Below are 22,524 nucleotides of genomic sequence, written 5' to 3' on the forward strand. Positions count from 1 at the left end.
ATTAAGCAACAGGGGTCCCAGAAAGAAAATGATGACAAAGTCAGGAGACAGAGTGTACCTTCCTGGAGTCAGGGAGATGTCCTTCCTTTGAGGCACAATTTGACCAGAAACCTAAGGAAGTGAGACTCAGCCAGGCTCACATCGAAAAAAAGTCAGGGCTAGGGAAATGGCTCATTGTTGAAGTGTGTGCTTAGCATGTTCCACACCCTGGTTTTGATCCTCAGCCCCACCCAAACAAAATCACAATCAATCAATCAATTATAGTTTAATCAGAGGACATGGGGTAGGAAAGGCCTTGCGGGGTGTGGAGGCACATACCTTTAAGCTTTAATCCTAGAATTCAGGAAGCAGAGGCAGGGGAATCTGTGTGAGTTTGAGGCCAGTCTGGTCTACACCATTGAGTTTCCAGCCAACCACAGTTATAGGATTAGATCATCTCAAAAGCAAAGCAAAACAAAACAACCCAAACCATTAGAAGTCTTGGGCCCCACAGAACTCCTCAGGACGTGAGAGAGCTTTGTTTTCTAGTCTAATTAGCACTGGGGCTTGAACCTAGGGTCCTGTGCATGCTGGGCACTGAACTGAAACACCAGTCCTCCTCCTCCTCTTTCCCTTTCTCTTTCTCCTTCTCCTCCTCCTTCTTCTTTTTTTTAGAGGGGGCAGGTCACTTTCAAATTTTTTTTTTTTTTTTTTTTTTTTTTTTTGCCACAGGGTCTCACTAAATTGCTCACCTTGAATCCAGGTCTGTCTTAAACTTGAAATCCACTTGCCTCTGTCTCCCCAGGGGCTGGGATCACTGCCCTGCATCACCAGGCCTGGCTAGGAGATGGGGTTTTTTTTGTTATGAAACTATTAAAGAGCTTTGAGATGAAGAGAGTCATGAGTTGTTTGGGGGTTTTGTTTTGTTTTGTTTTTTACCTTTATTTATTTATTTACTGGGGGGATGGCATGGGTTGCATGTGAGGTCAAAGGACAAATTGCGGTACTCTGGTCCCTCCCTCCTCCATGTGGGTCCTGGGGATCAGACTCAGGTTGTCAGGTTTGGCAGCAAGTGCTTTTACACTGAACCTTTTTTTTTCCTGACCTCATGTGAGTTTTGTTGTTGTTGTTGTTTGTTTTTGTTTGGAACAATTGTGGCCACTGTGGGGGGGGGGGGTGAGGGTGAAATTAGAATCTCACAAGAGTGGAAGCTAGGAGACTAATTAGATGGGAAGTGACTACTGTAGCCTAGGCGGGAAGGGCTGGAGGGTCTGGTTAGACTACCAACCCTGAAGGTAGAGAGGAGATACCCAAGTGGGAATATATTTTTGAAGCAACAAGATGTATTAGGTTCAGAAGAGACAACTAGGTCAAGGATGACATCAGGAATTTGGGCCTGAGCACCTGGTGAAGCTGGCGGTGCTGGTTACAAACTGAGGAGGACTTGAGGGGGAGGCCAGTGCCTGGTAGAGAGAGGGCTGGAGAATCTGACTTTGGGTATATCAAAGTAAAAACTACATGGGAGGAGGGGTGAGGAGTGTGGGGAGAAGGCAGAAGATGCACTAGGGTGCCCCAGGAGGAGGTGGGAACCAGGGGGAGGTGGGAACCAGGACGAGGTGGGAACCAGGGGGAGGTGGGAACCAAAGGAGTATTCGGCAAAGAAGGCTGGGAGAGATTCAAGAGAAAGCCAGTCCCAGTAATCAAGGAAAGCACACATGGTATCCCTCTGTATCCATGAGGGATAGCTCTGGGTCCCACCACGGACACCCAGGTCCTTGGATGTGTAAGTTCCTTACATAAAATGTCATAGAAAAAAATAATAAAATTTTTAAGTTAAAAAATGTTGATGGGATTGGGGAGATGACTCTATGGGTAACCTGCTTGCTGTACAAGCACCAGAGGCTAAGCTCAGATTCCCAGCCCTATGTAAAAGCCAGGCATGGTGGCACATGCTTGTTACCCCAGTGCTGAAAGGGAAGAGACAAGAGGAGCCTGGAACTTGCCCTTTTGGCTAGAGTATCTGGCCAGTGAGTTCCCAGTGAGAGACCCTGTCTCAAGAAATAGAGTGGGGATAGATAGAGGAAGACCCCTTCCATCAACCTGTAAGCCTCTGCATGCAGAAGCACAGGTAAGCATACCCCCACTACGTATATGTGTGCACACATATACAAATAATAAATAAAAACAATAAAAGGCATAGTGTTCGCATGAATATACACAAGTCCTCCTGTGTGGCTTAAAAATCTTACTGATCACTCTGGTACAACATAAAATCCACTGTATCGTTTAGGTCGTAAACAAGTCTGGACGTGATCAAGACAGATGCAATTTTTTCAGATATTTTTATATACGCTTGGTTCAGTCAACCACTGCAGAAGCTGAGGATGGAGGCTGAGTATATTACAAGGTAGAGGGCCTGCTCAGCTGTGTCCAAGGCCATTGATAATTAGAACCATGGGAGCCTGAGGCAAACCTTGGATCTGACAACTCTGCCAGCCAAACACCTCTGTCTCCATTTTAACTGATAGTGCCAGGGCCACACACCTATGAGTGTTGGGAGAATGATTAGATTGTAGCTGTTTGCGGCACCATCTCCCATCAAACCACCACACCCCGGCCGTGGAGGCACGCCATTCACCCAGCCACTGAGCGTATGAGCTTATAGCTACTATCAAGTAGGAAATATCAGCCTGCAGTCCTCGAAAGAGCACCATCCAGCTCGAAACAGGAGTTGACATTTCTCCCTCACCGACTTTACTTCTGATGTTATGAGACTTGGGATTATAACCATGTCAGGTCCAGGCACTCATCCTTAATCAGCCAACTTAAAAAGCCAAATTAAAAGTAGAAAGCAAAAAGGAAGGTTTATTCAATGTGGCCACAGTGGGGAGAAGGACAAAGGGATCCAGCGAAGCCCCTCCAGTCAATTTTAAGGGTTCAGAAGTAAGAGCAAAGTATAAACAGAGACCTAAAGATATGCACGTCTAAGCATTTCCAGTCAAGGTGTGGCCCACCATTGACCCATCCATATCTGGGTTTTAGTCTCACCCTGTAAAGAGGCCTGCCAAGTTCTTAGAAATGTATGAAATCCCTTTTAGGGCTGGAGAGATGGCTCAGCCGTTAAAGGCTAGGCTCACAAACAAAAAATCCCTGAATGGTCTGGTGTCCTTTACTCTCAGGCCATGAGATTCCTGGGGAAATTCCCATTTATTTGTGGGTCCATTGTTTCAACCACTTAATAGTCAACTGAGAGAGACATTTCTCTTTAGAATATCTGTTCCGGGCAGGTCACATTACACTGTCACTTGGTAGATTTTGACGTCTACATAGAGAAACAAGTTTGGAGAGCCAGTTTCACTAACCAGGAACACCAAGGAGCAGGCGGCTGCCTTCCCTTGCAGGACTCCTCTATGCTGAAGAGGACCCACGGTCTACCTCCTCCCCCAAATCCTGCCAAGACTCCTGACCTCTGCCCCACCCCCACCGCTCAGCATCCTCCCAGCCCATCATCCCCCTCCACCCTCAGCAATCTCCTTAACGGCTTTCACTCCCCAGAGTTTTAGTCAACCGTGATGAGCAGCATTCTGGAAAGATTAATATGCCTTCTGACCAAATTCATGTAGTTCTCAGCACAGTGTATTGTTTTGCATGCTGTATTTTATTATTAGTTGTTATTCTCTGTGCCAATTTATAACTCAGACTCGATCACAGGTGTGTATGTAGAGAGAAAGCATAGAGTACATATAGATAGGGTTTGGAACTATTCATGGTGTCAGGCATCTGCTGAGCGACTTGGGACACACTCCCTGTGATAAGGGGAGCCACTATAATATAAAGAACAAGTGGCCTGAATTCCCAGCACTTGAAAGAAAAAGTGGAACCCCTGGGATAGAGGGCAAGTTCTAGGCTAGCCTGGGCTACATAGGGAACCGCTGAATCAAAAATAAATAAAACAAAACAACTGAAAAAAAAAATGAGTCATCTTCTACCCACATATCTCTGTGTTGTCTTAGAATGACAGTAAATTTTAGCTACTTTTGAAACACTTCTTTCAGTTGACTGTGCTTTTTTTTTTTTTTCAAGATTTTATTATGAAAATGTGCAAACACAGGACAAAGTTGGAGAGCACTGTGCAGGGAGCCACTCTCCATCCAACGCCTCTAGTTTATGGGGACAGCTGACTCTGCTTTGTCACACAGCTATCCATCCATTCCTCCATCTGCCACCACCCACCCATCTTTTCTTTAAGCCACTGTACAGTTCACCCCTAAACACTCCAGTTACGTATCTCATTAACCCCGGTCCAGTATTTGCTCAAGGGTTTAATTTTGGTGACACAGTTTGCAAACAGAGAAATTAGCAACTCTGACGTGTGCAGACACTAACGTGTTGACAGTACACACAGAGAGATAACGACCGCTCCTTGAAGATACTCAGCATTATAGTCACTAGCATGTGGAAAAGCTCCCTCATGAGCTCTCCGAGCCAGTCCCCACCCATCCCAGAGGAACTGCTGATGTGATGCAGGCTTTGCCTGGTAAGGACCATCTCATAAACAGCCTCCCCTCTGTGTTTCCCTCCTTCCCAGCATGGCTCCCTACCAAGGATGCTAGGGGGTTCTTTTCCTTTTATTTATATTAGTAATCCATTATGTGACTATATCACAGTATGACTGTACTCCTCCTGACCGCAACAGTTATATAATGAAGAAAATTATTATTCGTTAGCAAATTTCCTCTTAATGGTTCTGCTGAAGGTCGGAGAGACAGCTCAGCTGGAAAAAGCTCTTGCTCTGCAAACCTGACACCTGAGTTTGATTCCCAGAACTCACAGAGGAAGAAAGGAACCAATGCCTGAAATTTGTCCTCCGACCTCTACCTGTGTGCTGTGGCATTCTCAAACACACATGTAATAATAAGTAATGTTTGAGTTGAAAAATAATTCTGTTAGAATTCTCTCATCATCCTAAACAAGCAGGGGACTGGCAAGATAGCTGAGCAGGGAAAAGCACTTGCCTCCAAGCCTGAGGACCTGAGTTCAATCCCAGGCCCCACATGGTGGAAACAGAAAACTGACACTCAAAAGTTATCCTCTGACCTCCATGTATGCTTGCACATACCCACACCCACATGCATGTACATACACTCATACACATGCACACACAAGTGCAAATAACAAAATATAAAGCTAGCACATCCATCAACTGGGAATAAAACATCTAAAAGCTGTTGTGCAGCAACTGAGATGTAGGGCATGAGGGCAGGCCTGGGCTGTTAGTATGATGTTTTAGTTTGCTCCAGTATTTTGCTCTGGTCTTGGTAATTTATATGTAACCAAGCCTTCTATTCTTTGTCACAAAGAGTATTTTTTTCTAGGTAACTGTTTTGGTGAGTGCCAAGTACTCACTTTGACTTCATGTACACTGTAGACGTGTATCAGAATGGTTCCTTAATTCTGCAGCTCATTCCTGCCACAATAGCTAATGAGCACCGGCTATGTTCTAAGTGTACTTAGCCTGGGCTAAGTATATATATATATATATGATAGATGTGCAGATATTGTCCTCATAGGGCTTGCAGTCTGGTGAGCTACACAAACACCAAGCAACTGATGGTTTCATTGCCAGTGTGATCGATACTACCAGAGCAAAAAGCAGATGCTGAGGGCGTGCCTGGGTTGTTCCAGGAGACTGAGTGCAAGCAGGATTGAGAGTTAAATCGGCAAAGGGAAGGAACCATGCAGAGCCCATGTCGGCAGCAAAGAGAGCTGCATAATCGGAGGCCCGTGTAACCAAAGGTCTAGGAGCATGTGTATGTGAAACGGTGGGGAAGAGAGCTCAGCAGGCAGCAAGCTCAGCCTGCCGGCTCCAGCTTTGCAGGGTTTTACAGACTGTTCAAACCATAGGTCCTTGACCGTGGAGTTTCCCATGGGAGCATTCGGTGAGGTTGTCTGTTCTGAGTGAGCACTCTAAACCTCTGGCGCCCAGAGCAGTGCCCGGCATCAATCTGAAGAAGGAGCCAAGAGAGGAAGGAAGAAAGGATGAAGAAGGCGGAGGAGGGAAGGGTGGTTTTAGGCAGAAGTTTTGAGATGTGTGTCTTGCGGAGATCACTGGTTGCAATGTGGGTGGGAGCAAGCTCAGAACACGGGATCTTCTTTGGCTTGGCTGCCCTCACGGGTACTGCATGGGGCAGGGCGGCTTAAACAACAGACAGTTACTGTCATGTGTTGCTGGAAGCCGGAGGTTCTCAATGCCATCAGGGTTGATGGCTAGAGAGTGCTTCCCTCCTGGGTTATAGACAGCCTCCTGCTCACAGTTCCTCCTGTGGCTTTCTCTAGGCACTCTCAGGAGGGGAGGGAGATGTGTAGATATTTATACTGAATCCTCTTACCATAAAATCACCAGTCCTATCAGGTTCGGGGCCCGCTCTAGTGACCTCACTTAACTATCTCCTTAAAAGCCCTGTCTCCACATAGTCAACATATGGGGGAACTCAGTCCCCAGTAGGAGAGAAACCATCCAGGAGGTCACTGGGGCTCAGAGAGCACATCAGCAGCTTGTTTGGGGTGTAGCAGTAAAGACAGGGTGACACTGCAAATAGGTCTACCAGGATCACAGGGGGGCTGCCTGAGGAGGGACGTGGAAGGAAAAGACTGATAGGTTTCTACAGTTAACATGCTGGGCGGTAGCTCCCCAAAGATGTGTCCAGGACTCTAGAAGTCTGTGCACATGACCTTATTTGAAGAAAGAAAACTGAAAATGTAATTAACTTGGTAATCAGAGATGAGATCAGTCTGGATTATCCAGGTGGGTCTTAAATCCCATTAGTCTCCCTGTAGACAGAGAGGAGAGGACAGCAGGATGGCTCAGTGAGTAAAGGTGCTTGCTGCTGCCTGATGTGACCTGAGTTTAACCCCTGAGGCCAGCACTGCCAGGTAGTGGAGAGAGCTGACTCCAGCAAGCTGTCCTCTGACTTCCACATGCTCACCTTAGCGTGTACACACACACACACACACACACACACACACACACACACACACACATCACTTTAAGAAAGATGAAGACAGAGAGAAGGTCCCTACACAGAGAAGACCAGGCAAAGACAGAGTCTACAGGAGAGAGCTGGCCAGAAGGAGCCTCCAAAACCTGGAAAGAACAAGAAGTTTCCCCTAAGCCTTTTCGGGAGAATGTGGTCCTGCTGACATCTTCAGTTTGGACTTCCAGACTCTGGAACTATGAGACAATCATTGCTCTCCTTTCATGGTAATTTGCTAAGGCACCCTTACACCACTAACAGAAAGAGCAACTGTGTATGTGATCATGGCTATGTCATCGGTGAAGAGAGGGGTACCGGAGAAGCTTGGGTCTTCTAGTTTAGATTTACAAATGCAGACTCTGAGGTGGTGTTAAGATGCCCAAAGCTACTTTGGTCTTTCATAAAGACTCAGCAACTGACAGCTATTATCGTTATTGTTTGCTAGGGGATCACGCCTTACAAATTCATCCGGTTTTCCTGGAATCTCAGGCTGGCAGGTGGGTTTAAGTTCTGCCAATAGCACAGGAACGCTTAGCTTGTTCCTTGCGGCACCTCTGCTTGAACGTAAAAGGTCCTGGTACAAAATCCTATTTGTATTTCTTCACCTCGGGCCGATTTCAAATTCATATGCACCCTGAAAGTCTACATCAGACCTCTCCTGGAAGGTCCAAGGGAAGGTCCAACCCTCCCCACCTCTCCGCTCCCCAGGACTCGGTTCGCAGAGGAAGTCCGCCATCTTGTGGACACTCACGGGTCTAACAGCCTAACTCTCAAGCTCCAAACTGAAGATGAGTAGAGATTGGTTTTAATCGCCTATCTCCCCCCCCCCACACACACACACACACTCCTTTATCTTGTTAAAAAGGACAAGACCATGGATGAAAAATCCTCCTGGTCTTCAAAACATCTAAGAGGTGATCAATGAGACCACACCTACAGATGACCCCGTAAGCCTCCCCAGGTCATGGAGACAGGGAAAGCAGTGTTTCCTGAAAATCTTTACTATGTGTCTCAAAACCCTGTAGGACAGTGGTTCTCAACCTGTGGGTTGGGATTCCTTCAGGGTTGAACGATCCTTTCACAGGGGTAGCCTAGGACCATCAGAAAACACAGATATTTTACATTATGGTTCATAACAGTAGCAAAATTACAGTTATGAAGCAGCAGTGGAAATAGTTTTATGGTTGGGGGTCACCACAGCATGAAGAACTGGGTGAAGGGGTCACAGCATCAGGAAGGCTGAGAACCACCGCTCCAGAGAAACCCCTTATTTCAGGAATGTTATCTGCTGCGTCCCACGGGTCGAGAAACCCTGGTCTAAAGAATGAAACAGAAGGAAAAACCCTTCTGAGCAGTTTAAAGAAATTTAGTTACAAGGAAAGGGGGACAGTCAAGGACCCAAGTGCAGGATCTGAGGTGACAAAGACTCTTTAGAATAAAAAATGATGAGGCGGATGGTTGTGTAAATGAACCCAGAGAAGAGCTGTTGGAGCAGTAGCTTACACAACAGAAAAAGGCTGAAGTGGTGAACACTTTAACGCCTTTCGCATGAGCAAATGCGTGTTGGAAATAAATGTTGGTTTTGCTGGTGGGACAGAAATGTAAATATGTATAATACGTAAATACTTTGTACGGTAAGAGGGCATGATGAGAAAGGAAGCTAGCTGCTGAAAAGCTGTGTGTAGTCACTCACTTCAGAAATTGTCACAATGTTTTCCTGGCTCCGAACGAACGTACGGGAGCTTTGGAAAGAAGCACATAAATACTAACCCGATAGGCCAGGCCTGGTGGCGCATGCCTTTAATCCCAGCACTGGAAAAAGGCAGTTCAAGACCAGTCTGTTTTACATAGTGAGTTCCAGGACAGCCAGGGGTATGTAGAGAGACCCTGTCTCAAAAAGCAAAAGAAAAACATTTAAGAGAGAGAGAGAGAGAGAGAGAGAGAGAGAGAGAGAGAGAGAGAGAGAGATGCAGTTAGGTTCTCTCTCTTTCTCTCTCTCTCTCTCTCTCTCTCTCTCTCTCACACACACACACACACACACACACACACACTTCTTTTTTCCTTTCCTTTCTTTCTATTCTTTACTTCCATTTCAGGTTTATGCTTGTTTTGTTTTTTTCTCATTTGCTTTTTTAGTTAGAGAAAGCACAGCCTTAGACTAGGGGAAACAGGCTTTGGAGCTACACCTCTCTATAAGAGTTCAAATCTGATTTTCTTCCATCCCTCCACCATCTGGAAGACCTTAGCAAGTCACTTAGACCCACTAGGAGTCACTTTCCCATCAGTCAAATGGGGACAGCGTCAACCCTGCCTCCAGGGCACCCCAAAGAAAAAAAAAAACAACACAGCAAGGCCGATGCCACACTCCTCCACTAGTGGGCATCGCGAGACCTTCCTAGGACTGAGGATGGAGGGGAGGCTCGCCCCCGCCGTCTGAATCCTGGCCCAGCTAGCTCGGCCCCTGCCTGCTGCGCCCCGCCCTTCCTTCCGGGTCCTGTCCCATTAGCCCCGCCCCCGCCCGCTGAGCCCCGCCCCTCCTTCTGGGTCCTGCCCCACTAGCCGGGCCTCGCCCTCTGGCCACGGCCTGGCCCTCCAGCTTCCAGGCCATGGCGACTGCAGGGGCTCCTTGGGCTCCCGGCTTGTGGCGGGCCTGCAACGCGCTCATGGCAGCCTTCTTCGGCCTGGCCGCCGTGGTGCAGGTCAGGCGGGCTGAGAAGGGCGGGCAGCGGGACCGCGGAGACGCCTGGGCAGCCAGTTCGCTGGGTGGAGCAGAATTGGGGTTTACCTTTCCCGAACCTGCTGAGCCCTCTCAATCAGAACACGCATAAGTTCCTGTGGTTAAGCAACGTTCTGAGAGCCTGAACTGGCGGCCCCGCGTGCACGGGCACGCAGCTGATCACTCAGAAAGGGACCCAGAACCGCAGCTCTGGCACCTTTCCGAACCTTCAGCTCCCGTGCGATTGAATGGCTTTCTGTGCCCGAGAGGAAGGGGGAAACAGAACTGACACCATCCTTACCCTTCCCAGACCGCTTCCGACCATCCTCAGGATAACCCCACTCGTTTCTTGAGACCTAGGGTCTTAAAACACCCGTGTGGTTCATAGGAAATCCCAAGCAGTTCTTTTCAAAGGATGCGTGGCTATGTATTAGAGTTACCTGTTGTATTCAACTGGGAGTCCCTTCAGCCGTCCTGATGTGCAAACAGCTAGACAGTTCAAAGGTGTTCAGTAGTACCCTTAGCTCACTGCAGCGCCTGGCAATGAATAGTAAACATAAGGTCAGACCAGGCATAGGACATGTCAGGTGTAATGTCAGCTAACATCTTGATGTTTTGACCATTCTAGGTGAACGATCCAGATGCAGAGTTCTGGGTGGTGAGTATGAGCTACTATATCCCTTCATTTGACACAACTTACGTCTGACCCCAGTGGCATTTGCCTAAAACCTGAAAAATCAACACTTTTGTGAGCTTGTTTTCCTAATTTTTCTCCTTGAAGGGAGAAATCACTGTGATAATATAACTTGCTGGAGGGTGTGAATTTGGGACTGTCTGGAGACATGGAAGTCTTTCCACAGAAAGAGCTTATCCCAGTAACTCTTTTCCCCTTGACAGTCATGTCAACAGTCATGACAATGCGAGTTCCTGTCATTTATTAAGGACCTACAACGTGCTAGTCACTTGACATGCGTTATGCTGACCTTTATGACGGCCGTCACAAGGATGTGTATTGGTTATATCCAATCATGTGTTTTGTTTTGTTTTTGTTTTTAATCTCAGACCACAAAAGACAGTCTTGGAGGGAGACTGTACAACATCACTGAGGAAGAAACTCATTCTTGGGTTTGAGGACGGTGTTCACAAGTGACAACACCAGGAATTACAGAGCAAAGTTCTAGTATGGTTTGGGTGTTTGTCCAGTAGAACCATAGTATGAAACTGCTTGTTATCCAGAGTCTCCAGTCCCCAAATCAAATGACCTCCTTCTCAGCACTTTGGTCCATAGCCTGAATTCCAGCTGTATTTCTCTTCAGGAGGCTTCATGGTGCATCTCCAAAAGACTGCAGCAAATAGCCATCTGTGCCACCATGCTGCTCCTCAAAACATGCCCAAGATCCCACCCCAGCCCTTTCCTTCCCAAGCCCACTCCTCCTGTTGACCCGGCCATTTCTGTTCTCAGCACAACTACCCAGGCAGCTCTGCTCAAAACCTATCATCTTTAACATCACTGCCTTGAGATGCCACCAGAAGCAAAAGTGAAAAGGAATTCAACAAAACCCATTCTAGGTATAGTTACGTGCACGGTGCCTGAGCATTCCACCACACTTGTGTACAGATAATGGAAAACAGGTCACACGTTCTGATGGGTGGCCTCTCTCACTCCCGTTCAGTCCTCCATCACTTCCTCTCACAAACAGCCTTATAAACTCTTGTGTCTGCTTCCTGTCTCCTGCTTCTAGACTACCAATATGTCACTGCCTATGTCTAAATATTGTGATTCCCCAAGCTAAGTTAGAGATCCTCTTTTTAGTCTTTAGGCTTATCATAGCATGGCCCCACTCACATTTCCAGCATGGCCTTTGAAGTCTAGTCCAGAAACATTGGCTACAATGCCTTGCCCCTACAGTGCTGCTGTCTGCCCAGGCTTCTGGAACTGTCTCAGATGCTGTCTCATCCCAAAAAAAAAGTTACTCTGCCTCTCTCCCAGAGGATCTGACCGTCTTTCCTTTGAACCCTTATTATAGCAACAGTGCATTTGGCTTGTGTTCTGTGCAGCTGGCTTCCAGGAGGAAAAGGACACATTCTCCCTCTTCTTAGGAGCCTTTACAAAAGCTTCCACATAAAAATCATCCCGAGTCAAGTGCAGAAGGGATGGATGCACCGATGAACAATACTGTGTTACTTTCTAGGCTCTGGAGACTAGGATTTCACCCAGCTCATTTCCACAGTCCCTGTTTCACCTTGTTCATGGAGGCTATTTGCATAGGATGCTCACAGAGGCAAATAGTGGAATGTGGATTATAACAAGGGGTTAGAAAAATACAGAACACATCACTTGGGAAACTCAGGGGGTCACTTGGTGGTCAGTAGTGACACAGAGGGCCTGAGCTTTCTCTTCTCAGCTATCCTCATGTTCTCAGAATAGCTGCTGCGGCTCCAGCCCTCTAATCCCCAGAGAAGTGTATCTAACGTAAGAAGAATCAAAGCAGGAACAAGACAGGTGAATTTGTTCCTATGTGTATAATATACTGTAATAAGGCTGTGTAATCAATCTGTTAAGTCAGGTATCTAGGCATTTGAATGCACATTTTAAAAATCTATGCCAGACATTTCTCACAGAGCACAATTAAATATTATATGATGTATGCTTGCTCATTGTCTTCTGTCTCTAATTCTCTCTGTCTCTGTCTGTCTCACTCCTGGAGGGCCAAGTCATAGTTTTCCATTTGGAATGGGACTGATCCCTGACTTCTTCAGTGTGTTCTTAGAAGAGCAGCAGTGGCCCCTCCAGGGACTTGTCAGAATGCTGAGACCTCCCCAATCAGCACCTGCATTTAAACAAGACCCCAGGTGATCCTTACATGCTAAAGACTTGGAAGTGCAGGGCTATCCCCAAGGAGTGTGACTGCCCATCTGTCAGGGACAACCTGATATGCAGATACCAATTCCCTGACATTCCAATCACCAACTAGGATGGAACAGGAAGGACAGATCCAAATGCCAGCTCTGTGATCTGAATGCATGCTCTGCTCAAGGTGAAAACGGTCACTTAAAACAGACAGATAACTTCCGAAGAGACTAAAGGTTCCTGTTCTAAACACTGCAATTGATATGGTGGTGAAGTGGCTTTCTCTCTTGGAAAGTCTCCAGGTTTTATGAACCTGTTCTCTCTTCTTGCCTTCAACTGCGTGCGCGCGCGCACGCACACACACACACACACACACACACACACACACACACACACACTCATGCTTTGCAGCCAGAGTTTGTTATGATAAGGCTTGGGAATGGGGCTTCTTCGGGGCCAATCTTCCAACTCCCTTTCCAAAAGGAAGAGCCTGGTCTCAGTACTGGGCACATCAGGCCCACACATTATTTGGATGCTTTCCTGTGACCTCACTTGCAGAGGTGGAATACTGAATCACATCACTTGCAGGAGTGGAATACTGAATCACATGGTCCATGGGGTCCAGCCCAGTAGGGCTATCTGGCCATTCACAGCTGTTTTGAGACAGGGTTTCTCTGTGTAGCTTTGGCACCTTTCCTGCAACTCACTCTGTAGCCCAGGCTGGCCTTGAACTCACAGAGATCTGTCTGCCTCTGCCTCCCAAGTGCTGGGATTAAAGGCGTGCGCCGCCGCCGCCGCCGCCGCCGCCGCCGCCGCCGCCGCCGCCGCCACCACCACCCACATTCCCACTCTGTTTTTAAGAGAATGTTGTTTTATGTAAGCAAGGAAGGTCACTGGGTGTGGAAGTTGCTTGGGAGAGACTGGGAGGCCAGCATTGACTAAACACTCTGCTCAGACCTACAGCTTGGGGATGCAAAGCATTTCCTGGAAGCGCTGACCAAGGGAGGTAAAAATTACAACCTGATGTGGTGATGAAGTCACAGTAGCAGAAGTTATCACATCCTCAGTGACTACTAAAGCAGGAAAATTGTACAGCTTGGGGACCACCGATCACACTTTTATTTGCTAGATCCTCTGAATGTAGCACATGTTGATCGTACTCCCATTTTCAGTGCTGGGAATGAGGACACTATTACTGGGCTGAACTCCCAGGTTTGGGCACACTTCCTAACTCTCCCATGTCCTTTTTGCTAACAGGTGGTATACACGATCCCTGCAGTACTTACCCTGCTTGTTGGGGTTAATCCTCTCGTCACAGGTATGAACAGTGGATTCTCCGTGGAGGTTCAGTGAATCAGAGTTCTTAGAATGGTGAGAATCTACCTGGCCAACTCCCAAGAGAAAACCAGGATTCCAGGCATTTCCTCTCCCTTCTCATAATGAGGGGCTCCTTTTCACCTAGACTATCCTAGGAAGACTTCCCAAGGTCTTGGCATACTGGCCATTATCAACTGCGACTCAAGACTTCTTGGGCTGATTGTTTTTATGAGATTTAGCTCAGAAGGGAGATGGGTTTGGTCACTGCACTCCAGCTAGTGTCAAATGGGCATCAATCACAGAGATAATCTTGTCTTCTCAAACTCAGGGGCAACCATTGCCACTTACATATTTTTTTCTTTCTAATCCAGATCAACTCCTTTCCTTTACACATTCTTAGAACAACACCACTCCTGTTGACTACTTTCTTATTCGGAATTTATTCAAAGTCTGTGTATACAAACTGCCGCTTGTGTATAGAAAGTGCTTATCATGTCTGTAACACACATGATATTGGTATATGTGCTCCTTCCAATCTCTGTAAGTACATAATACTTACAGCAACAGCAACATATGGCATGCTTTTATGTGTCTCCCTATTAGGTGCAAGCTCCTTACAAGCAAGACCATGCTTTATGCCTCCTTACATAAGCTTACATGTACTATTCCACTAGGCTAAGCAACAGAAAGTCTGAGGCCAGGTGCTGGTGATGGGCAAGTGGTGTGGGAAGTGTGGCTTGCCCAAGAAAGTGAGTGAATTCCCATAAAGCAAGTAAAAGAGAACCCTTGCTTCTGGATTCAACCTGATTCAACAGCTGCAGGATATGTACTTGTAGGCAATTTCATCTGGAAGAGTGTGTCTACGCTACATGTGCTGTTTTGTGTGCTGTGGGCTGGCGGCTTGGCATACCACGTCTTGCTTCATGCACAGCAGAACATCCTAAACGAGGAAGAAGGCAGGTGAGCAGTGACTTTTGCTCTGTGGAGGGGTGGGGCAGACCTGAGTAATCCTTTACAACAGCAACTCACCTGTGCACAGTGATGATTTAACTCCCCCAAATGTATCAAGAGGAGCAGAGGCAGTAACACAGACATTATAGGATGAAGAAAGTGTGGAAATGGGGGAGCCAGGATTCAAACCCAGGATCGCCTCTTGGATTCCACTATCACAGCTCTCATAGCTATTACCAATTCCACAACTAGTAAGGGCACATAGTACAGTAACATTCCAGTCTGATAAGCTGGTGACATCCTGAGTCACTCTTAGGTCAAAGTCTTATGTGTAAGTGCAACAACCACCTCAGGAGTCAGTACTTTGAGTCAACCTCTGCCAGCTTTGTTTGGTGTATCACATATTACCTCCCTTAGTCAGAACCATATATTCTGATCTTCCTTTGTTTGGATCCCAGCCTTACTAAGAGACCTCTACTTTCTTTCTTCCCTGCTGCTGGTCTGCTGACAGCATGCTCCAAAGACTTGTATGTTAGGTGTCACTGACAGGGTGTGGTTTGCTCTGGACCCTAGCCTATATGTTTTGGGTCACTATCTGGACACTCCTTGGGGGAGGGGGTGAGAAGGCATGGTGTCAATGACACAGACACGGGAGTCAGGTGAGAAGTAAGCAGTGGACTCATTTATTGTGGATATGGGGCAAACCTATATACTCACTCCCAATTTCCCATTGGCAGCTGAAGATTCTCTTAGCTGTGTTTTCTCTTTCTCATTGGCCCCTAGCATTCTGATGGGTGTGGGTCACCAATCACCAGGTGCAGCAGCAGACTCCAAGTTGGCTCAGTGGGAAGTAGCTAGCACACATGCCTATGCACACTACCTGGAACAGGGCAGCTTAGGTTTTATCAGGCTAGCTGGCTGCCCTCCTCCTATACCTATGTAAACTGGAGAGAAGGCCAGGCTGGGTCTGCAGATGGTGATATACACTAAATGGGTTAGCTTGAAGCCTAAGAATCAGGGTGGACTTGAAGTGGGGCCTCCAGTGTCAGTGACAATTTTCTTATTCTTCAGTCAGTGTAAGAGGCACACATATCTGACACACAACTCCATGAGTACATTCCCCTCAACACTATTAGTCTGATTAATATTACAAGCTCTTATTCTCTCTGCAATCTCCTCCAGCTCTCTCAGTGTGTGTTTAGATTTTTTTATTGGTTCGAGCTCCTGCAAAGCACTGACGCCTTTTAAAAACATGAAACTAATGACAGATGAGCCCCTGGGCTGTCTTCAGGGCTGTACCACTCCTAGTGGCATGCAGGGGGAGAGTGGCAGCCACTTCATAATGGGAAACACGGTGTCTTCCAGGGAGCTGTCTGGCCTGGTGATCATCACAGCATGGATGGCACTGTGTCACAGCTCAGCAAAGTAAGTGCCACTCATTAGTTAAAAATCAAGGGCTCCGGGGCTGGAGAGACATCTCGGTGGTTAAGAGCACTGGCTGCTTTTCCAGAGGACCTGAGTTCAATTTCCAGCATCCACAGATTGGCTCATAGCTGGCTATCTGTGAGCTCTAGTCCCAGGGGAGTTGATGCCCTCTTCTGGCCTCCACAGGTACCAGGCATACAAGTGGTGCACAGATTACATGTAGGCAAAACACTCAACACATAATTTTTTTTTGCCCAAATGTATTTGAAAGTAAATGTCCTAATGTCCAAATATACATGGTTTCTATGTCAATTACACTATGTTCAGAGAATATGCTTTGTAGGATATAAGTTCTTTGAAATATGTAGGGAGTATTTTATGCCTGAGCTTATAGTATTTTTGAAATAATGTTTAAGTGAAAAGAAAGTGGATTCTGCCAGGTGTGTGTGTGTGTATGCGTGCACATGCATGAGCACACACACATCTGTTTGTAACAGGGTCTCATGTAGCCTAGGCTGGCCCCAAACTCACTATGTAGCAGAGGATGACCTTGAACTCTTGATCTTCCTGTTTTATCTCTTAAATACTGAGATTATAGGCATGTGCCACTACATCCTGGCTGGTAAGACACTTGTTAATGGCCAAACCTTCAGTTCATCAAGAAGATATAGCCATTCTAAATGTGTATGTCCCCAATAACATTGCCTCCAAATAGATATAATAATTGTTGCCAGTTAAAAACAAAAATTCACAATTATTTTGTGAGATATTAACACACTTCTCCTGTTCATTAATACAAACAAAAGGCAGCGTGGATTCATATTACTTACACAATAAGACACTAGACCTCATGAACACTCTAGGACACGTGATTAGGGATTAAAGAATCTGGTGCTGGGAGAAGATGGTTTGGCTGATAAAGCACTTGCAGGGAAAGCCTGAGGATATGAGTTCAGGTTCCCAGCACCAGGTAGATCTGTGCACTCATGTAACCCCAGTACTTAAGTGACTGGAGACTTATGGGTTCTAGGTGCTTGTTGGCCAGCCCATCTAGCCAATCTGTGAGCTCTGGGTTCTGTGAGAGGCCCTGCCTCCAAAAAAGGTGGACCTGAGGCTGGTGAGATGCCTCAGCAGTTAGGAGCACCTGCTGTTCTTGAAGAAGACCTGAGTTCAGTTTCCAGCACCTACATTGTGTCTCACAACAGTCTATAGTTCTAGTTCTGGGGGATCCAATGCCCTTTTGGCCTCCAGGGGTACCAGGTAGGTACACATGTGGTGCTCTTACATACATGTAGGCAAACACTTATACACACAAAATAAAAATAAATCTTAAAACAACTGTAGACAGTGATAAGACAGTCAATGTCAACCTCTGGCCTACACACACACACACCTGGCAGAATCCACTTTCTTTTCCCTTGCACATGATTTCAAAAACACTATAGGCTCAGACATAAAATACTCCCTACATATTTCAAAGAACTTATATCCTACAAAGTATATTCTCTGAACATAGTATAATTAACATAGAGACCATTAACAACAATAAAGTTAGACAATTGCTGTATATTTGGAAATTAGGAAATTTGCTTTCAAGTACATTTGGGCCAAAAAAGAAAGCACAGTAGAAATCAGAAACATCTGAAACTGAAAGGGGTAATGCTAACATTTATGAAATGTGGCTTAAAACCATGCTCAGACATAAATTCTGGACTTCAGCATATATTTGATATGAGGGGTGAAGAGGCTGGGATGAATGAGCTAGGCTTCACGCTTAGAAGAACATAAAATTAAACCCCCCAAAACAAGAAAATAAGCATTTAGTAAACCAAATAAATGAAAAATTGACATACAAACATAAGAGAAACATAAGGCCAAATATGGATTCTCTAAAATTATCACATTAATAAGCTCTGGTAAGACCTAAAATTAAAAAATATATACATATAAGAGCAAGATCCTGAGGAGGCATAAATAAAAGAGACATTAGGCATAAACAAGAACACACAGCACAACTAATGGATTAAGTCCTTGGATAGCACTGCAAACAAACTTTGTGCACTGTACTTAAAATCCTAGATTAAGTCAACAAATTCATCAAAACAGTCAGTTGACTTAGAGTTATCGTCAATGCTGGAAGGCATTTTAGTGAATTCCTATTCTGGACTTGATGTATAAAATGTATTCATTTATTGTTGAGGTGCTGGAGACTGAATATAGGGCTTGTATATGCTAAGGCATTTGTTCAACCAGTGAGCTATATCCCCAGATTTCTTTACTTTTTATTTTGAGGCAAGATCTCAGTTGCCCAGTCTGACCTTGAACTCACTTTCTACCAGGCTGGTCATGTATCTTCAGTCCTCCTGCCTTAGGCTCCCGAGTAGTTGGGATGACAGGCCTGCATCACCAGATCTGTGGCCACCCTCTAGAGCATGGTCAACCTGCCAGGGACCACACCCTTAAAGAAAGCTGACTCTCCCTCACTCCCCGGTTTGTTGTGGGGTAGGGGACCAAGAGTCCCTCCTCACTCAGCTGGATCTTCCTAACTTCTTGGAAGTTTAGTTCATCACTTTTCAGTCTTTTTGTTAAGTAAGACTTCAATTTTTTTTAAAAAATTTTCCCTAAAATACAACTCTAGACATAGATGTCATAGTTGAAGAAATCAAACAGGAAGGAAGAACCGTGCTGACCATTAGCAAATACCTCTGGAACACGAAGGAAGGACTGTTTTTCAACTCACATGGTGAGGGCAGAACAACTCTATAACAAAATTTACCAAAACATTAAAAAAAATAAAATTATAGTAACTTCACTCATAAGCACAGATGGCAAAACCTTTAAGGATTTTATTGTTATGAAAAAAACTGTAAAAATCACTTAAAATTACAAAACAACAAAAATTTCTAGAGAAAGCAATAGTAACAAGACCTTGGGAAAAGTTGAGCAGGGTGCTACATTTTCTTATCCCAACACTCAGGGGGTGAGGCGGGAGGATTGCTACAAGTTCAAGGCCAGCCTGAGCTACGTAACAAATGTAAGGCCAGCAAGGGCTACACAGCAAAACCCTGCCTCAAACAAGGGAGAGAAAGATTTCTTATGAAGGGGCAAAAAAATAGGGAAAGATCAATTGTAGTATAATCTAATTAATCAATACTCCTCAGAACAGTGTTTGGAAAAGGCATTTGCAACATCTATCAAGATTAAGTATATAAAGATTTTATACAAAATATTAAGCTCAATAAAGGGAAACTATTAAGATGCAATGTTTTACCAATTCAAACTGCATGCATATTTCCAAAGTGATTTGTTTTCTTGGACTTCCTAATCCTTTTTATTTTTCTAGGAATCCAGTTGGTGGAAGAACGCACTTGGCTATTGCCATTGTGATCACTCTTTTCCCACTCATTTCATGGGTCTATGTATACATAAACAAGGAGATGCGCTCCTCCTGGCCAACTCACTGCAAGACAGTCATTTAGATGAATTCGATGTTTAAATTAGTATTTTAATATTTTATGCACACTAATGTATAAATAAGCCAGGAAAGAGGAGTTTCCTGGTTTACTTCAAGAAATCTGAGTGAATATTAGAGATGATTTAAGGTCTTGAAAATTTAACAAGGTACCTACAGCATGCTGGAAGATTGTACAGGATAGATAAGAAGCGGGGTCTGATTCTTCAGAGGCCTCTTCTTGGACAGCAGGGGAACAAGCATTGAGCAGAAATCTGAGTTTGAATTCAGCTTTCGCACTATGTAACGGAGGCTGAACCATGAATGTCCTGGTGGATATTTCCTCCTAATAAAGTAGGATGTCAGAGCTCCTTGGTCACCGCAACCAAACTGATGTGAAGGCACTCTGAGAAGATAGAGTGTGTGCGGATTACAAAAGGTTGTATGTGATTGGAGTGAGAGAGGGGCAGAGGTTGGGTAATATGCTGACACAGAGGTAACTCAAGACTGCAATTCCAAACTAATCCAGTAAACTTACCTGGTTCAGTGACATGAACCAAGGAAAGCTCTAGAACAGGTGAGCCAAATGATAGATAGGCTTGTCTTGCAATGAAAGTAGAAAAACAGTAGAAATTAAAGAAAGTACAGAAAAGAGGAATTTGGAATACAGAAAAGATGAATAGGGAATATTAATGATAATTTCTTATACTCAGTGAAAAATAAGATGGAAATCTATACATTTGTTTAATGAATATTGATATGACCACACTGAGAGCACTAGAGGGCAACACCATCCAACAGAACATCCAACATGTTGTTATGGAGCACTTGACTTGTGGGCAGGGTAACCAAAGACGTAAATTCTTAACTTTTGTACTTTCAGAAGCAGATGCTCAATTGCCAGAAAAAGTTAAATGTGCTGGGAATGACACGTGTGTGTGTGTGTGTGTGTGTGTGTGTGTGTGTGTGTGATCTACAGGTGAAGTATTTGTAAGAGTTTAGTGTCAGGTGGATGCACTTCTGAACAAAACACAATAGAGTTTAGAGACATAAACACAGAATGCGTTTTATACTGAGTGTATGCTGAAAAAATATTTTGAAATAAATTAGGCTAAATAAAATATATTGTATTTACGTTTTAAAGTGTGACTGCTTGAGAGTGTTAGATTATTTAATTAGCTCACATGGCCTGTCAGGTATCTGGATGGGACGTTTATCTAGGCTGGATGAAACTCTGTAACCAGATGACTGGTTTGGATGAGAATGGTCCCCACATGCCTGAATGGTCCCCAAGTGGTGGCACTGTTTGGGTAGGCTAGAATGTGGCCTTGCTGGAGGGAGTAGTCACTGGGAATGAGATTTGAGGTTTCAAAAGACTCAGGCCATTCCCAGTGTCTCTCCCTGCCTCCTCCTTTCATCACAAGATGGAAGCTCTCAGCTGTTCCTGCCACCGTGCCTTCGTTCGCCATCACAGACTCTAACCATCTGGAAGTTTTCAACCTGTGGGCTGCAACCCCTTTGGGGGTCGAAGGACCCTTCCACAGGGGTCACCTGAGACCATCTGCATATCAGATATTTATATTTCATAGCAGTAGCAAAATTAGTTATGAAGCAGCAATGAAAATAATTTTATGGCTGGTGGTGACCACACCATGAGGAACTGTATTAAAGGGTCGCAGCATTAGGAAGGTTGAGAACCACTGCTCTGGAACAGCAAGTCCCAAATTAAATGCTTTCTTTGATGAGTTGCCTTGGTCATGGTGTTTTGTCTCAGAAATAGAAAAGTAAGACAAGATGTTATTTAGGAGACTTAAGAAATGCTTAAGTAGAATTAGTACCTATCATGCCAAAGGAGTGGGAATGAGTCTGATATTCTATTTTATACCCTATAATGCAGCAGTACTCTGTAAATACTAAAGGGATATTTATTTTTGATATCAAGGAAAAATAAAATTTATATTAAAGCAAGTACAGTGCAGTTGGAGTCAATAAAATACATGTCAAAGACTTTGAGTTTCCCAGTGTCCCTTTAGCCTACATGCTCTTTATAACTTTCACATCTTCTTTAGAACTAGTTGTAATAAACCCAATCCATTTGGAAATTCAACATAGGCACTATTGATCCTCCAAATAGGCTTGATTTCTGTGTAAATGACTCATATGTTCAAAACATATATTAATTCCCTCTATCAGACTAGTATGGCTGTAAATATACATAGTACCTTTTGCACCCTCAGAGAAGCATGGAAGACACTAACTTTTTGTCTGTACTTGTCTTTGGCCCTTACCAATGGAATAATTTTTATTTATTTTTTCAGGCAGGGTCTACGTAGTTCAGGCTAGCCAACATGCCAGGCTAAACTCTCTCTTCTTTCAGCATTTATGGTTTTATTTCAGTATAAAAAAGATGTACATGTGAACTGTCAATTCATTTTCTTTGCTGTGCAGCCCGATGTTGGGTTTGGTGACTTTGCTGGCCAGCTATGGCTGCTCTCTGCATGAGGATCTGTGGTTCTTGGAGGCAAGACTAAATGATCTAGGCAAGACTAAATGATCTAGGCAAGACTAAATGATCTCAGCACAGTGAGACTTGCTGTTTGTCAGGGGCACTTCCAGACCAGGGACTTCCCAAAGTCACTAGGCAGTGCTGTTTTCTTGTCCTTCCCATAACCAATACTGAGCATCAGGCTTTGGCCTGGAATCTTCTCCGCACCTCAATACTGCTGGATTTCTGCTAGCTATACTTAGTTTTGGCCTACTGGTCTGATAGTACAGAATGAATTCCTTGGCCTTCACCAGA

At 45.0% G+C, this 22,524-nt stretch overlaps 1 protein-coding gene across 1 annotated transcript; it reads left to right on the plus strand.

Moving 5' to 3' along the window:
• Nucleotides 1-9,568: 9,568 nt before the first annotated feature.
• On the plus strand, nt 9,569-20,873 carry Tmem220 (transmembrane protein 220). The gene is made up of 6 exons (XM_059270932.1): nt 9,569-9,712; nt 10,358-10,387; nt 13,838-13,898; nt 14,734-14,857; nt 16,214-16,273; nt 19,617-20,873. Exons 1-6 carry the CDS (start codon nt 9,620-9,622, stop codon nt 19,750-19,752), a joined length of 504 nt encoding a protein of 167 aa, XP_059126915.1. The 5' UTR covers nt 9,569-9,619; the 3' UTR covers nt 19,753-20,873.
• The last annotated feature ends 1,651 nt before the right edge of the window (nt 20,874-22,524 follow it).

The sequence above is a fragment of the Peromyscus eremicus genome, chromosome 8a (genome assembly GCF_949786415.1).
Source record: "Peromyscus eremicus chromosome 8a, PerEre_H2_v1, whole genome shotgun sequence".
NCBI classification, from domain to species: Eukaryota; Metazoa; Chordata; class Mammalia; order Rodentia; family Cricetidae; genus Peromyscus; species Peromyscus eremicus.

Coding starts and splice junctions, on each gene's coding strand:
- Tmem220 (XM_059270932.1), top strand. CDS start 9,620: ATGGCGACTGCAGGGGCTCCTTGGGCTCCCGGCTTGTGGCGGGCCTGC. Junction 14,858..16,213: donor CTAAACGAGGAAGAAGGCAG/GTGAGCAGTGAC, acceptor GGTGTCTTCCAG/GGAGCTGTCTGGCCTGGTGA. Junction 16,274..19,616: donor CTGTGTCACAGCTCAGCAAA/GTAAGTGCCACT, acceptor TTATTTTTCTAG/GAATCCAGTTGGTGGAAGAA.